Source organism: Eubalaena glacialis, chromosome 18, assembly GCF_028564815.1.
Source record: "Eubalaena glacialis isolate mEubGla1 chromosome 18, mEubGla1.1.hap2.+ XY, whole genome shotgun sequence".
Taxonomy (NCBI): Eukaryota; Metazoa; Chordata; class Mammalia; order Artiodactyla; family Balaenidae; genus Eubalaena; species Eubalaena glacialis.
In genome coordinates, this window is record NC_083733.1 from 13,157,528 (window position 1) to 13,175,626 (window position 18,099).

Consider the following 18,099-nt stretch of genomic DNA (forward strand, 5'->3'; position numbering starts at 1 on the left):
TGTGGTTATGAGCAATGCTGCAGTGAATAGCAGTGAATAGCCTTGCTTTTATGTAGTTTCATATTGTTGTAGATAATATTCCTGGAAGTGCAATTTTGTTGGCTTTTGTTATTGCACCAACAGCATATCAGTTCAAAAGCAAACAAAAAATTTTTGAAGTTTTTTACATTTTATTGTTCACAAGCATTAGTTGATATTTTCAAAAACATCTTAATAAAGGACTCCCCAGGTACTGCTACTGGGTGATGTAACCAGACAGAAAAATCCCACCTAACTGAATTGCTCTAAAAGTGAACATGGTAAAGTGGAACGGGAAGCATCTCCTTATCTCAGGTTGGTTAACTGCTCACTTCTAAGTCACAAAACATTGTATATATTTCATAATTATTTTTCTTAATTAGTAATTCTTAGTTGGAAATTTTGGGAAAAGATTATATCGTGTACATCACTGCAAATAATGTGAAGGACAAGCCTGTCACTCGTTAGGAAAAAAAAGCTAAACATATTAACAATACTTATAATTTTAAAAAATGGGGCCTGATTAAAAAACAAAAACTTCGTTGTATTTATTATAAGTGTGGTTTTGCTTCTTAAGTACTTCCTATGATGAACTGTTGCTTTTCTCTTCCCCAGCCCTTGGATCTCCCATTTTCCTGATAGGCCCAGAAAAGCCTAACTGGTGTTTGTTCTTAACCCCATTTAGAGCAACATTTTCAATTTAGTTTTTTGATTTAGCATCTTTAAAATGTGATAGCCTTTAGGATTTAGATACGTGTTTTGGACAGTGGTGCAGCACGAGATTCAACTATTCTGGAAAAGTTTTGCTAATATCCTTAAATGACGATCTCTTCAGTTTTTAGAACAGTTTATGCATTTAATATCTCAAATCCTGGTACAGTATTACTATTCAGCATTCCTGGGGCAGCCTTGAACCCTCTGATTCAGAATACCAACTCATTTATGTGGATTATTAAGAACTGGATCTTAATAAATGCAGAACTTTCAGGACACATCTACCTGTTTTCAGCTAGTTAAAGATTACTGAAATGCCTTCTTAGACCATATTATCTTGGAAAAACATTGCTTCAAAGGTCTTTTCTTAAATCTTGTTTTAGCTGGTTGATTCAAGATAATCTATGCAAATGGTATTTTGGGGGAATTAAAACAAAACAAAACCAGCATCACTAGACTAGATAACTTTCTTTGTGTACTGAAGCACAGCAGAGTAATTTAGGAGTACATCTTCAGAAAATGCTCCCATATTCACATAGATTCCATATGTCCTGGCAGGCATATGGATTTTGTTTCTTCCCCTCCTTTTCTTATTCAGTAGTGCATATATAGTTATAATACATAAAAATTAAAGTCAGAGCACAACCAGGTTTATAATGGAAAACTGTAATATCCTATTTTAGCTTTCCCTACTTTCAACTCTTAGTTCTTTATTTTTGTATTTATCTAATTTTTAAGTAGAATACTTACATTGTTCTCTTTTTTTATTAGACATTATCTATTGATTTCTTACAAACTATCTACATTTTGTCCTCATAAAACACACTTAACAGTTTTTACTCTGAAATTGAACTTTGTAGAGCAAGAAATCCTATAAAGCTAAGGGATAAAATAGACTGTGCTGCACCACAGACAGGATTCATACAAGTCAGTGGCTTTAGAATGTGGCATTAATTGGCCAAGTTCTACAGAAAGCTTTGACCTACTCTAATGAGATCAATTTTGGTCTGCTTCATTCTTGTCTCAGTCTCATTCATCAACCGTGAGTAATCAACATACTCATATACTAAACAGTTTCTTAAAAAAGAGATCAAATTCATTGCTACTTAGGTCTGATTAGTTAAAAATAAAAGCAAACAAATGAAAAAACCTACAAAAATCCACAAAGTTGTGTCTTACTCATTTTTTTAGTTTTAATAGAGAATGGGGAGCAAGTCTAAGTCATTGCTGTAAGAATGTTTCAGTGTGAAGTCAGAATACTTCAAGCAACTATCGATCGCCCCTTTGTGTTTTATGATTTTCATTTTTATATTTCTGTTATAGATTACAGTCTTCTAGCTGTGTTTCGTTTGCATTTCTGGATCCACAGTCATGACCCACATTAATTCTGCAGAGTTCTTTCGTTAGAAAACATTTCTAGAGTCTACTTTTTGGTGATGATTTCCTTTGTGATTCAAACACTATCAGAATAGATATACTTAGAACTTCTGTGAATCTGGTTTTTTTTTTTTTTTTTTTTTTAATTTATTTTTATTTTTGGCTGCCTTGGGTCTTTGTTGCTGCACGCGGGCTATTCTTCGTTGCGGTTCCCGGCCTTCTCATTGCGGTGGCTTCTCTTGTTGCAGAGCACAGGTTCTAGGCGCGCGGGCTTCAGTAGTTGTGGCATTCGGGCTCAGTAGTTGTGGCGCACGGGCTTAGTTGCTCTGTGGCATGTGGGATCTTCCCGGACCAGGGCTCGAACCCGTGCCCCCTGCACTGGCAGGTGGATTTTTAACCACTGCGCCACCAGCGAAGTCCCTGAATCTGGTTTTTAAATTTGGAAAAGTTATACTCTGCGTGGGAACAGCTAAGGGTATATGTCTGGTTAATTTGAGACCCTCCTGAATTGGCATTCAGTTTTTAAGTTTCTCTTAATAACTACTGAAAACGCCATTTATATAAAAGTCAGCAGTAAATTTATTTTCTCTTCTATAAACAGGTACATACTAGGCAGCACAAATAAAAAAACTCTTGCCTTGGCTTGGCTTTTCACTAGTCCTAGAGACTTACTTCTCCTTCTTGATGGTTATCAGAGCCTGGATAGGCTTTGCTATTAGCAAAAGTGAATAGGATGCTCCTTTAAAAGTTATTTTTTGTGTATTTATATTGAAGCCCAGGTTTGTGGAGGGTGGGGTCCCATGTATAAAGTATGATAGGAGTCATTAGAAATTTGCCCTCAATAATATCTTGACGTCTATTTTTCTAAATCAGAATTGGTACATGATTTCCTCCAAGAAATAAAAATAAAATATTTCTTCAGGTACTCATTCAGGATCATGAGTAAACAGAACGTTGTCAGTTATATTTTAAAGTGAAAAGAATAAAAAATAAACTTTATCTTCAGTAAGCTTCATTGTTTTTTGGCTTAGGAGTTCTTGTTAAAGCATTACTAAATAGCTATTAAATTGAAATCTAGAATAGATCAGTTCTCTAATTTCTTCACAACCTTGTTTTATGAAGCACTCCTTTATGCCCATTTGTATCTTAGACTAGAAATTGGCAAACTACAGCCCACGGGCCAAGTCCAGCCCACAACCTGTTTTTGTATGTCTCTGGAGGTAAGAGTTGTTTTTACAGTTTTTAAAAGGTTAAAAGAAGATACCACAAGACTGTAGAGATTGTTTGTAGCCCACAAAGCCTAAAATAATTACTCTATGTCCCTTTACAGAACAAATTTGTTTTAGACTATAATATATAATGTATGTGCAACTCTTTATTTTTATTTATTTATTTATTTTGTGCAACTCTTTTTAAATGGTTTACAATCCATCTGAATTACCGTCACCTTCAGTAAGAAAAACGTCTTGCTGTATCTCATTACATAGCCTTCATTTTTATAGGAATTCACCAAATTTGTTAGTTTTTATAGTTGATATGGACTTTAAAATTATTTTTAAAATTTTTTAATTGAAGTATAGTTGATTTACAATGCTGTGTTAATTACTACTGTATAGTAAAGTGATTCAGTTATATATATACACACACACACACACACACACACACATATTCTTTTTTTTTTTTTTGGACCACACCATGCGGCTTGTGGGATCTTAGTTCCCTGACCGGGGATTGAACCTGAGCCCTTGGCAGTGAGAGCCCGGAGTCCTAACCACTGGACCGCCAGGGAATTCCCAACATTCTTTTTTAATATTCTGTTCCATTATGGTTTATCATAGGATATTGAATATAGTTCTCTGTGCTATACAGTAGGACCTCATTGTTTATCTATTCTATATACAATAGCTTACATCTGCTCACCCCAACCTCCCAATCCATCCCTCCCACAACACCCTCCCCCTTGGCAGCCACCAATCTGTTCTCTATGTCCGTGATTCTACTTCTGTTTCATAGATAGGTTCATTTGTGTCATATTTTAGATTCCACATATAAGTGAAATCATATGGTATTTGTCTTTCTCTTTCTGACTTCACTTAGTGTGATAATCTCTAGTTGCATCTGGTGTGGACTTCTATTAATCAGAATCTGTACACATGACACTGTGGACTTTAATTAAACTAGCTTGGGGTTTGAGACAGAAAGACAGCACCCCCGCAGGTACTTGTGCTTACTCTTGTGCTTGCTCTTTGGTGCGTGCATTTTTGTGATGCTGCTTGAGGAATGGTAATGAATTTGAATATTGCCATTTCTTCATAGATGCAACATTTTCTCATTGATACCTTTGCCTACTGCATAGAGTGTGTTATTTCTTTGAGGCTGTATTTTGATGTTAAATTGGGTGGTGTGGTTGGTTTGGCTGAGAGTTTTTTTTAAAATAAATTTATTTATTTTATTTTATTTATTTTTGGCTGTGTTGGGTCTTCTTTGTGGTGCGCAGGATTCTCATTGTGGTAGCTTCTCTTGTTGCAGAGCATGGGCTCTAGGCACGCGGGCTTCAGTAGTTGTGGCACATGGGCTCAGTAGTTGTGGCTCGCGGGCTCTAGAATGCAGGCTCAGTAGTTGTGGTGCACGGGCTTAGTTGCTCCGCGGCATGTGGGATCTTCCCAGACCAGGGCTCGAACCTGTGTCCCCTGCATTGGCAGGCGGATTCTCAACCACTGCACCACCAGGGAAGTCCCTGGCTGAGAGTTTTAATAGAAAAGTTTTAGTAGAGCTATAAAAGAAAAAAACCTGGTTATAATGCTTTGTCATTTATCATATTTTATCGATTCTGAAACACACTTTTTATTTTTCGCCTTAACATTTTTAAAAAATTTATTTATTTTAATTTATTTATTTTTGGCTGCATTGGGTCTTCGTTGCTGCGTGCGGGCTTTCTCTAGTTGTGGTGAGCGGGGGCTACTTTTCGTTGCCATGCATGGGCTTCTCATTGCAGTGGCTTCTCTTGTTGCGGAGCACGGGCTGTAGGCGCGTGGGCTTCAGTAGTTGTGGCTCACGGGCTCTAGAGCGCAGACTCAGTAGTTGTGGCGCACGGGCTTAGTTGTTCCACGGCATGTGGGATCTTCCCAGACCAGGGCTCGAACCCGTGTCCCCTGCATTGGCAGGCGGATTCTTAACCACTGCGCCACCAGGGAAGCCCCACATTAACATTTTGGAAATCAGGATGTATCTTAAATTTTATGACATAATTACAATTGGCAGTTTTCCCCCCCTGTGGTGCATAAAATAATGGTTCATCTTAAAATCAATAAGGCATGGTTCATATATTCTACTCACTTATATTAACTGTTAGGTGCATTGTTTTCTTGTTCCTTATATAAATTTTTAAATAGGTTTTTTAAAAATTATGTATTTGTTTATTTATTTATTTAGGCTGTGCTGGGTCTTAGTTGCGGCACATGGGATCTTCCTTGCAGCATGTGGGATGGTTTTTTTTCGTTGCGACATGCGGACTTCTTAGTTGCTGCATGCAGGCTTCTTAGTTGCAGCATGCATGCAGGATCTAGTTTCCTAACCAGGGATGGAACTTGGGCCCCCTGCATTGGGAATGTGGATAGAGTCTTACCCACTGGACTACCAGGGAAGTCCCTCTTTTTCCTTATATTGATTCCACCCCTTTTTACTTATTTGGATATTGCAGCCAAAATTCATTATTTTGGAAATCTTTAATCATTAAAGGATTTGTTTGGGGATTTATTTTAATTCTGAGATTTGTAATTTGAATTAGATAACAAGCACCATCATCCATATCTGGTCAACAGAGCAATTTAGGAAAATCAACAGTTAACATAGTGTTTTGAGTAGCACAATATCCTGATCTGTTACTGTTAGTTAACAGATGACCTGCAGCCTGGTCTTTTGTGTTACTTACTATTTTGCTGAATATACTGTAGAAGAACATTAACCAGAAAACCAGTTTAGCTTTATCCTTACCTGCAATTTTCTTGGGTGTTTGCAGCTGAGAACACCCTGTGAATTTATAGTAGTATCCTGTTGATGGGAAATAATTAGAAATTATATAGTAATTGTTTTTTAGGCCTTTAGTATCTCTGAAAGTAAGCCACTTTGTATTACAGAGACAATACGTTTTTTAAAGCTTATTTTAATGCAGAATCACAAGTCAGTAACTTCAGAAAAGGCAAGCCAAATAAAAGGGGGAGGAAGGTGGGCACTAATGCCAACATTAAATATACAGGCGTATTTAAGTCAGTGATTCTAAACTCTAGTTGTACCTAGGGCGATTTTTAAAATATCAGTACCCAGATGTCTCAGGTAAATTAAATTATAATGCCTGGAATTGGTTGCTGGCATTGAATTTAAAAAATATTTTAAGATACTATTATTATTGTGTTACAAAGGCAATATTTTTATAGATTTACCCATTAGTTAGTACTTTCTTTGCTCCTCATACCTTCTTGCTTCTCTAAGTTTCCATCTAGGACCACTTTCCTTCTGCCTACAGTACATTTTTTAGAATATCTTTTAGTGAGGGTCTCCTGCTGGCCAGCTGTCAGGTTTTGTTTGTCTGGAAATGTCTTTATCCTACCTTACTCTTAAAAGATATTTTTTGCTGGGTCTAGATATCAGTTTTCTATTTCTGACTAACAAACCATCCCAAACTTAATGACTCAAAAACAACAACTATTTCCTCATGAATCTGTGGGTCAGCAGTTTGATCAGGGCTCAAGGGGTTGGCTTGTCTCTGATCTACCTGGTGTCTCATTCATCTACTTGTAGTCGCTTGTCACGTCAGCTGGGAGCTGGACAGTCCAGATGACCTCACTTATATGTCTGGTGGTTTGGTAAGGTGAGAAAGGAACTGGGCAACATGTCTCTCATATCTCAGCTGGCTAGACTAAATGCCTTCATGTGGTAGCTGGGTTCAAAAAGCAATATAGGGACTTCCCTGGTGGCGCAGTGGTTAAGAATCTGCCTGCCAGCGCAGGGGACACGGGTTCGAGCCCTGGGCCGGGAAGATCCCACATGCTGTGGAGCAACTAAGCCCGTGCGCCACAACTACTGAGCGTGCACTCTAAGCCCGCGAGCCACAACTACTGAGCCCAAATGCCACAACTACTGAAGCCCACGCGCCTAGAGCCCGTGCTCCGCAACAGGAGAAGCCACCGCAATGAGAAGCCCACGCACCGCAACGAAGAGCAGCCCCCGCTCGCCGCAACTAGAGAAAGCCCACGTGCAGTAACGAAGACCCAATGTGGCCAAGAATAAATAAATAAATTTATTAAAAAAAAAAAAAAAGCAGTGGCAAGCTCCAATGCACAAGTACTTTTCAAGCTTCTGTTGTCATATTTGCTAGTGTCTCATTGACAAGAGCAAGTCAGATGGCCAAGCCCACATTCCAAAGGGTGGAGAAATTAGATTCCATCTCTTTATGGGTAGAGGGACAATGTCACATTCAGAGGGATGTGCCTTAAGGAATGGGAGGGATTTGTGGCCTTAAAAAATCAATAACAGTGTAGAATTTTAGGTTGGAATATTTTTTCTTTCAGCACATTTCCTTTCCACTGTCTTTTGGCTTTCACTGTCACTGTTAAGCAGTTAGTTAGTTCCTATGGCTTCTTTTCAGATTTTCTGTCTGTGTTCTCTTGATCACTATGATTTGTCTTGGTGTGAATTTCCTTTTATTTCTCAACTTGAGCTTTATTGAGTTTCTTTTGATTTGGTGTCTTTCATTCTTTATGGAAAATTCTCAGCCATTATTTGCCTCCACCCCACTCTTTCTCTTCTTCTTGAACTTCAGTTAAGTTAGATTTCTTGCTATTTTTTCATGTTTATTTATTTTTTACTATAAAGGTTTTATTATGCACAGAGAGGGGAGGGGGCTCAGTCCTTGGCAGCTGCTTTCCTCTTGGCAGCCAGGACATCACTCAGGTCCTCTTGCCTCTTGGCATGGATGTGTGTCCCCACTCTTTTCTTGATGAACTTTAGGGCCTGTGTGTCCTTGGAGAACTTGAGCATGTCCCAAATGCTCTGCTTGTATGAGGCAAAGCCTCATACTTCTCAGATCATGTCCCTTAGGGACTTGGTGTGCTTGGTGAGGCGTCCATGGCAGTGGCTGTGCCTCAGCTTGCTCATGTTCTTGGTCACTTTGTGGCCCTTGTTGAGGCCCATGGCCATGGGGTAGCACAGAGCCATGGCTTTGTTCCTTAATGGCTGCTGAGGCAGAGTCTTCATATTTATTAACCTTTCGTCTTCGTGCTACATTCTGGATAATTTCTTTTTACTTACCTTTCAGTATACTAATTTTCTCTACAGTTATACCCAGCTGCTTAACTCTTCTACTTTTTTAAAAAATTAAATTTACCATAGTTCATCATTTTTTCCTTTTTAAAAAAAATTAAGGTATAATTTACATGTAGTAAAATTTGCTTTCTTTTTTTTGGTTTGCAATCTACAAGTTTTTTTTTCTATTTATGTTGTACTTTTTATTTATTTATTATTTATTTATTTATTTGGTTGTATTTATTTATTTGGTTGTGTTGCGGCAGGCGGCCTCCTTAGTTGCGGCTCGCAGGCTCCTTAGTTGTGGCAGGAGGGCTCCTTAGTTGTGGCATGTGAGCTCCTTAGTTGTGGCAGGTGGGCTCCTTGGTTGCGGCAAGTGGGCCCCTTAGTTGCAGCTTGCAGCTCCTTAGTTGCGGCACGCGGTCTCCTTAGTTGTGGCATGCGAACTCTTAGTTGCGGCATGCATGTGGGATCTACTTCCCTGACCAGGAATTGAACCCGGGCTCCCTGCATTAGGAGCACTGAGTCTTAACCACTGTGCCACCAGGGACATCCCTGCAATCTACAAGTTTTAATATTCATTCCTTTTATCTGTAAATCTGTGCTTTTGCCAATAGCACACTCTTAATTACTACTGCTCTACTGTAAGTCTTAAAATCAGGTAGTATTCCAACTTTCTTTTACAAAATTGTTAGGGTCTTCCATTTCCAATCTGCTAGATCACTTTTTATATTTTCCTGTTCCCTAAAGATTTTGTCAAGTTTATTTCGTTTCTTTAACTCTTGTACTAAAAGGGTTCTATTGGACCCAATTTTAGTTTTTGAGTTTCTTTTTTGAAAAATAATATTTATGAATATGGATATCTCGTGACACTTATTCTTTTTTAGAAGTCTTTCAGAGAACAAAGGGAATATTTACTTTCTATTTTACAATTATATGGATGCATTGAACCCTTTTGTAACTCTTAAGATACCATTTTTGTAGTTAACATTAAGCTTTCACAGAACACAGTTGAAAATTCAGAATTTTTCATTTTCTGTTCATAATGGCAGAGAGGAACATTTTTTAAAAAATATTTATTTAGGCTGCGCCAGGTCTTAGTTGCAGCACATGGGATCTTCGTTGCAGCATGCAGGCTTCTTAGTTGCAGCATGCGGGCTTCTTAGTTGCAGCATGTGCACTCTTAGTTGCGGCATGCATGCGGGATCTAGTTTCCCGACCAGGGATCCAATCCGGGCCCCCTGCATTGGGAGCGTGGAATTTTACACACTGGACCTCCAAGGAAGTCCCAAAGAGAAGAACATTGACAGAAGAATATACTTCACAATTTTATGAGTTAGAAGATAAACGTAAAGAGACAAATAGCACTGTAGACACATGTATTTTGGTATGGTATCCACCAGCTATATGTGGCTAATGAGCACTTAAAAAGTGCATTTGAGGTGTGCTGTAAAATACACATGGAATTTCAAAGACTTGGAAAGAGAAAAGAAATTTAAACTTTCTCAATTTTTACATTGCTTACGTGTTGAAATAACATTTTGGACATATTGGATTAAGTAAAGCATATTAAAATTAATTTCACCTATTTCCTTTTTTTTTTAATGTGGCTACTAGGAAAAATTGCGTATGTTGCTTACATTGTATTTCTGTGGGACAGCAGTGGTCTATACTCTAATAGTATAGAAGCAACATTTCAGACTGAGTCTTTAGATGACAATATCCTAGATAAACTTTCTGAAACTCAAAGTTCAATTGAGTGAACAAACTATTTCTAAGGATAAAAATGAAATATAGTATTCTCAGTTATTCAGCAAGAAGGTCTTTATCATGCAGTATTTTGTGACACATATCTAGAACACCTTCTTTTGCTAGAAGGATGTGTGACAGTGTTTGTACATCTTTTTTTTAATATAAATTTATTTATTCATTTATTTAATTTTTGGCTCTATTGGGTCTTCGCTGCTGCACGCGGGCTTTCTCTAGTTGCAGTGAGCGGAGGCTACTCTTTGTTGCGGGGCGCAGGCTTCTCATTGTGGTGGCTTCTCTTGTTGCAGAGCACAGGCTCTAGGCGTGCGGGCTTCAGTAGTTGTGGCACACGGGCTTCAGTAGTTGTGGCTCGCGGGCTCTAGAGCGCAGGCTCAGTAGTTGTGGCACACGGGCTTAGTTGCTCCGCGGCACTTGGGATCTTCCCGGACCAGGGCTTGAACCCGTGTCCCCTACATTGGCAGACAGATTCTTAACCACTGCACCACCAGGGAAGCCCCTGTACATCTTTTATGACGTTTTTGCACTCAGATTTACCAGACAGGTGGACAAATGCTGAAGTCAAGTGTGTATATAAAGGTGAATAGAAGGATATAGGTATTGTAAAAATGAAAATATTCTTTGGATTTATTATTCTGATTGGTTTTTATTAATATATAAATGAAAATGTTTTGCAGTGGTGAAGCAGAGTCAGTTCTGTTTTCAACAAGATTATGAGGTATCAAAATTTTCAAAACTATTGCATTTTGATGATGCAAGTGCAAGAAGAACCAGACGTAATGATAAATTAGAATCTAGTAGAGATGTTTTTGGATTCTGGAATCAGTATTACAAGGTGGATATGTTCCAGGTTTGTGATTAACAGTTGATAGGCATCTGGGTATGTATACCTTCAAACTCAGGAAAATATAGAATAAATATTGGGTTTACTGTGTTAAAATATATGTTAAGATTTCTAATAGAATTTTTCACTTTCATTTTATTCTGCCCTAAATTATTCATAAAATATTTTTCAAAAAGTAATTAATATAAGAAATGATAAATGATTATTTTTTCCTGTTGTTCTAAAGGTTAAGTATAGCAAATATGATTGTTCTATCATCTCTGTCTGATAATTTCAATAACTGAAGGCTTTTAAGATCTGTTTGTCTTTCTGCTGATTCTCATTCATGGTGTCTTGTTTCATAGTATGTTTAGTTATTTTTACTGTATGTTGCTCATTATCTTTTGGAAAATTATTTGTAGGAATAATTCATGACTTAGATGAAAATGCTGTTTTTCAGAAAGGATTTTTATTTGTTTCTGTCAGGCAATTTGGACCACTACCAGTCCAGGACCACCTTAAATCAGTTTCATAGTCTTGAGGTTTTCTGAAATGCCCAGACAGTATAAATCTGTGGAAGGGCTAGTTTACTGGCAGTTTGTCCTTGACTTAAGAGTGTAGCCTTTTGAGGGAATTCCCTGGCGGTCCAGTGGCTAGGACTCCGCACTTCCACAGCTGGGGGCCCGGGTTCAGTATATCTGGTTGGGAGAGTAAGATCCCGCAAGCCGTGCGGCGTGGGCAAAAAAAAAAAAAAAAAGATGGGAAGATGGGCAGGACTTGGGCTTGGGTTCTGCCCACATGGCCCTTAAAAAAGGAGGATCCGTTTTGATCCGTTTAGCAAGTACCTTCAAGGGAAAAGTGAGCTTTTGAGCTCTCCTGTGTTTCTGGGCACCCCTTTAACTTTGGCTGCGGTTTAGTAATACCTACAGTATTGTTAGCTCTTCATTGCTTTCTAGAAGATTTTTAATCTTCCAACTTTTTTTATTTTTTTATTATTATTTTTTTTTAATTAACACTAAATTTTTTTTTAATTTTTATTTATTTATTTATTTATGGCTGTGTTGGGTCTTCGTTTCTGTGCGAGGGCTTTCTCTAGTTGTGGCAAGTGGGGGCCACTCTTCATCGCGGTGCGCGGGCCTCTCACTATCGCGGTCTCTCTTGTTGCGGAGCACAGGCTCCAGACGTGCAGGCTCAGTAATTGTGGCTCACGGGCCTAGTTGCTCCGCGGCATGTGGGATCTTCCCAGACCAGGGCTCGATCCTGTGTCCCCTGCATTAGCAGGCAGATTCTCAACCACTATGCCACCAGGGAAGCCCCCCAACATTTTTTTAAAGATTTTTATTTTATTTTTTAATTTCTTGGCTGCGTTTGGTGTTTGTTGCTATGCGTGGGCCTTCTCTAGTTGAGGTGAGTGGGGGCTACTCTTCTTTGTGGTGCGTGGGCTTCTGTCGTTGCAGATCACGGACTCCAGGTACGCGGGCTTCAGTAGTTGTGGCTCGCAGGCTCAGTAGTTGTGGCTCGTGGGCTCTAGAGCACAGGTTCAGTAGTTGTGGTGCATGGGCTTAGTTCCTCCACGACATGTGGGATCTTCCTGGACCAGGGCTTGAACCCGTGTGCCCTGCATTGGCAGGCAGATTCTTAACCACTGCACCACCAGGGAAGTCCTTTACAACAGTTTTAGTTGTTTATAGTTTGAGAGTTGTTCCAAAAAATTTAACCCACCATTACCAGAAATGGATTACCGCATACATATTTTTTAAAGCTTTTTTATGTATACCAGATTTAAGATACTATTGATTAAGCATTTTGCAAATAGAAAATATATGTGGAACTATAAAAATTACATAGCTGGAAGTCACATTTTACAAGAGGGGAACCTAAGAGTCATTAAAGTCAAGGGTAACATTCGTTTCAGTTTAAACACACACACGCACACACACACACACACACACACACACACAACACAGATGAAACAAAATGTTTTTGTTATCTTTAGGGTTTTAAGTTAGTCAGATATGTTTGTGGCTGTAGGAAGTTGAGTGTTACCAGTGTGGAAAATTCAGGCTTGATATAAAAAAAAAATGGTTACCAAAACACTGATTGATGGCGGTTATAGTGCCTGGATGACAAAAGGTCACCCACCTCATACTCATGAGTTGTGACATGCTTGGTGGAAATGTAAGGTTAAAACTTTTACAACAACCTTATTTTGAAAATAGCTTAATCCAGTGATCTATATTTATTTTAGGATTCAGTTTTTTTTAGTGAGCCATTTTTCTAAGCTACCTTATATATATGCAGCAAAGCAGTAGTAATTTGACATTCTCTGGTCTAAATCTACAGGTGAGATGTAAAAGAATGTGATGTAATAATTTTATTTCCTTCTACTAAAAACAAATTTTTCTTATTTTCTATTATATTTACATGCTCTGTAGCTAAGGAAATGACAGTTTTTCTTGATACTTAACAAGTGGCTTTGCTTGCCACTCCTCTTTAAGAATGTGGTTTATGGGAGTTCCCTGGTGGTCTGGTCTAGTGGTTAGAGTTCGGCGCTTTCACTGCTGTGGCCTGGGTTCAATTCCTAGTCGGGAAACTGAGATCCCATAAGCTGTGCGGCGCGGCCCCAAAAAAAAAATGTGGTTTATAATGTCGTTCTGGACTACACAAGCTAGGAATTAAGGTATTTAAGTATTATAGGAAGATCAAATATTTTAGTAATTTGCAGTAGGCTGTGGCTGTGATTCTTGGGTCTTGAGGTTAGTGGTCTTAAATTAGACATGTCTTTTCTTGAACAGCAAAACAAATGTTTTATTTTTTAAATTATTTTGATATTTTATTTATTTATTTATTATTTTGGCTGCACCGCACGGCACGTGGGATCTTAGTTCCCCGACCAGGGATCGAACCCGAGCCTCCTGCATTGGAAGCACGTAGTCTTAACCACTGGACCTCCAGGGAAGTCTCAAAACAAATGCTTTAGAGCCGTGTGTCAGAGACATGGCAGAAGGTGAATCAAATTTGTGTTATGGTGAAGGGATGCTTAACAGCTGGTACTTTTGTCTCCACTCATATTGTATCTTATAGTTGACACAGGCAAAAGAAATAAGTTAATAAATGTAGTTGTGCTGTAAGGAATACTTTTGCCCCTTACGTGATTTGATAACTGTGTGCCTTGTAACATGCTCACACAGTAGTTAAGGTCAACACTGATGTTTGCATTTTGCATGATGAATTATGTCTAGGTTCATTGTCAGCTGAGAAAGTCACTATAAAGTCAAACTGGAATTATTCCAAGCATTGAATAATTCAGAATGCTTTGAATTGCAAAATTGAGTGTGTTAATTTTTCCAGGCTCTAAGATTTACGACATTTTTACATCAGTGATCTAGAACCATTGTTATGAAAACATAAGCAAGTTCTCTTCCACACTTGTTTTTCTGTTTAATATTTTTCGCTTTCTCTCTTGGCTCTTGCATTCTTGTAGTAGTTGTAGCAGCAATTACTACAAGCCAACAGCAGCAAAACTCTATTTTTTGTTTTGTTTTGTCTGAGAAAACAAGCATGGTGACTTCTTTCCAAGGCTAATTACATGTTATCCATGGGCCTTCCAGAGAGGCAGGCATTTTATTTTTAATAGTTCCACAAAACTCCCATTTGGTTTGTTTTGCTGTAAGACTATCACTGAAATCCCCCTCCAGGATTTCAGTACACTATAGCTGCGGCCAGGGATGTGTTAATAGAATTTATATGATATTGAGCTGTAAATTTAGTAGTTTGCCATGTGCCCATTAAAAAACAAATGAGACTTCAAATAAGCAGGTTAAAATTTAGTAACTCTTCTAGGCCTTCTTGAAAATTGTGATTTAGAAGGCTGACAGATCTCATTGAGATTAGATAGATATAGGATATGAAAGTGTGGCTTGTTACTTTTGGAAGATGTAAGAGAGAAGTTGCTGTTAATGTGCTGTGGAAGTAAACAGGCCCATTTGCTAGAGAATAGAAAAATTAATGTCTTAAAATTACTATGTTCCTTTTCCCCATATCTCCTTAAATTTGATTGGGTAACTTCATTGCATTTAACATATAGAGTACATAATCCTACTGAATTTCTTTGAAAGAAAAGGGACCTTTACTGTGTTGTCATTACAACTTTAAATAAACATGGGCTAGATTAAAGAGTGGTAAAATTGTTCTGTTTCTTTCACCTTCGTTTTGTCAGAGTGAGATTTAAGTATAAAGTGTATGTTCCTCACTATGTCAGGAGTTATGATTCTTTTGTAATAACAGGAAGTCCTATCCAAACTAGCTTAAGATAAAAAGATAATTTACTTCATGTAACTGTAAAGATAAGGTATAACACTGGCTTTGGGCTTAGCTAAATACTGGGCTCATCCTCTTAGCTGCGTTCACTTCTGGGCAGGCTTCCTTCACAGCCTCCACCTGGTGGCTGGCAAGGTGGCCAAAGTAGCTCTTATCCCTACACCTCCATCTGGGCCCGCATTGTTTGCAAATATTTTATTGTTTATCATTGTCCAAGTCCCTGAACCACTTAAGAATATTTTGGGGAGTTTTATTTCTGAGTGACCCAAATCAAAAACAGTTCTGTGTCCTAGGAAACTAATGTTTTGAATTCACTTGTTTCATTAGAATAAAGAGATACTTGTCAGTTTGCTCATTTCACATTCTAAAGAGTTGGCATTGTAAACTTCACTGAAATCACCCTGAGCCAAGCTAGAGCTGAAGGAGATGTTCATAACACAGGTAATTGAACTTACTGTGCTCCTTCCACCAAAACACAGAACAGAGGAGGCAAATAGCACACGCGCGCGCTCGCTAGCATGCACTCTCTCTCTGTCTCTTTTAATGAAAGGCAAGTCCAAGAGGCCAGTGCTCATGTTCCATAACCCAAATTGTAGATCCCAGCTGTTAGTCCTCAGCAATGACTTTGAGAACTTCATAGTAAAGTTTTGGTGTTTTGCTGATTTAAAGTTTTCAACCTCTATGCAATCATATTTCCCTATTTTAAATATAATTTTAAACCTTTTCTAGTCAGAAATGTTGTGAGCATTCTATAAAAGCAAAAAAAAGTAAATGACATTTGGGTAACTTACACTTTATTTTCTCAACAAAAATGTGTCCCCTTTGTAACCCCTCCCCACACTTTTTTGCCACTGTTACCATTTTTTATTTCATATGTTAAATAGTTGGAAAAGCTATACCACATTATCTCCAGCTCATAGGTCAAGAGACAAGATTGGATCCCTGTGGAATAGGCTATGTCATTTTAGTCAAAATGTTCTCCTATAAAAAATTCAAAACACCAGATTTGAAGAGACCATTGAGGAGTCTGAAGGATTTCCTTAGATTATTTTCCTGGGCAAGGACATTTTCCTTTTCTTAGCTTCTTAGTTAGTTGTAGTTTTGCAGCACCTTAAACATTTTCTCCTCTGACGTTTACACTCTTCCTGTATTATAAATACTTTTCATCCACACCTCAGCAATATGTGTTGTTTAAAATAATTAACATTTAAATATTTCTATTGTTTCTTTAATTTTTTGCAAGCTGTTTTTATTTTCCTAGCATGGAGACTAAACTACGGTAAAGAAAAATTTTGTTGTATCTTCTACTTCCCCAACAGTTATTTATTATGTACTTTCTACATTGTAGGTACAAATCAGGGATACTCTTTCTGTCTCTCCGGAAATTTCTGTCTCATACAGTATGACTGTATGATATATGAAAGGCAGATTGGAACAGAACAAGGCATGGAGGCCACACAAAAAAAAAAAGACCTCAGAGATTGTCATCTAGAAAATGAGGATTTGGATTAAAACAGTGACAGAAAGAAAGGAGATTGACTAAATCTAATACTGAAAAAAGATGACTAAGGAGAGCTTGTTAAAGGACTAAGATAGGGGACTTGCAGGAGAAAAAGGAATCAAAAGTAAACCCAAAGTTCCATTGGGTATGTGGGCATTGCTTACTGGGGGAATGATGATGCCATGGTAGAATAAGAATTAAAAATAATTTATGTAGATACCTCCTCTTCCAAGAGGTAGAGCTTAACTCCCCATTCCCCTCTTGAGTATGGGCTGAACTCAGTGAATTGCTTCCAAAGAGTAGAATGTGGAAAGGTGGAAGGGAGTCATTTTACAGTGGAGAAACCTGGCAAACACTCCCTTGGCCGGGTGATCAAAGTTGGCATCATCAGCATGTATGCCCTTGATATGATGTGTTGAGAATGGCAGTTCTTCCCCAAAACCTATATCCTATGAGAAAAACATCACACTAACCAAAGTTGAAGGACATTCTACAAAATACCTGACCAGGCTTCCTCAAAAACTGTCAGGTCATTAGAAACACTGAAGCTAAGGAGATCAGACTAAATCCTGGATGGGAATAATGTTTGACCAAATATCTGGGCACCTGTTGGCCCAGTCAAGTTGACACATAATCTTGTGTCACTGTCCAAAACTAAGAGAGGATGGAGGGTTAAAGAAGATAAAGGGTTAAGGAGGAGAGAGTTGTTTTTTAAACATCGGAAACAGCAGAAAGCCAAAAAATGGGATAGAGAAGATGACTCTTAATGATAAAAATCACATGAAGCAGGAAATCAGGAAATGTGGTCTGACTCCTCATTTAAAAAGTGAAAGGAAGATGCACAGTCAGTGACAGAATGGATAATAGAAGTAAGTTAAATTTTCATTTTACAGTTGACCTTTGAAGGTACGGATTTGAACTGCACAGGTCCACTCATACGCAGATGTTTTTTCAGTAAATACTACAGTACTACATGATCAGAGGTTGGTTGAATTCGCAGATGTGGAACCACAGATACAGAGGGCCAACTCTAAAGTTATCCTCGGATTTTCGACTGTGAGTAGGGTCTGCGCCCTTAACTCCCCCTAGTTGTTCAAGAGTCAACCTTATTTTATCTGCTCCTCTCTTGGGATATCCCTTTTCTTCTAACTACTCCAGTCCCAAAGTAGGGCCAAAGTAACTAACTTTGGGGGGAAAAACAAGTGTTCCCCCCACCCCACCCCCCTGGCCCAAGAAAGAAAGCAGATTCTTCACATCCACTAAAAATGTCTTGAGGTTC

General features: G+C 38.3%; 2 protein-coding genes across 3 annotated transcripts in view; one reads left to right on the forward strand and one right to left on the reverse strand.

The window, feature by feature from the left end:
- Positions 1–18,099, forward strand: part of GLG1 (golgi glycoprotein 1) — a 154,213-nt gene that overhangs the window by 24,365 nt on the left and 111,749 nt on the right. The window lies entirely within an intron of this gene.
- On the reverse strand, positions 8,011–8,322 carry LOC133078844 (large ribosomal subunit protein eL36-like). Its single transcript, XM_061174018.1, is given in 1 exon segment — positions 8,011–8,322. A coding segment is annotated over 1 exon segment (312 nt).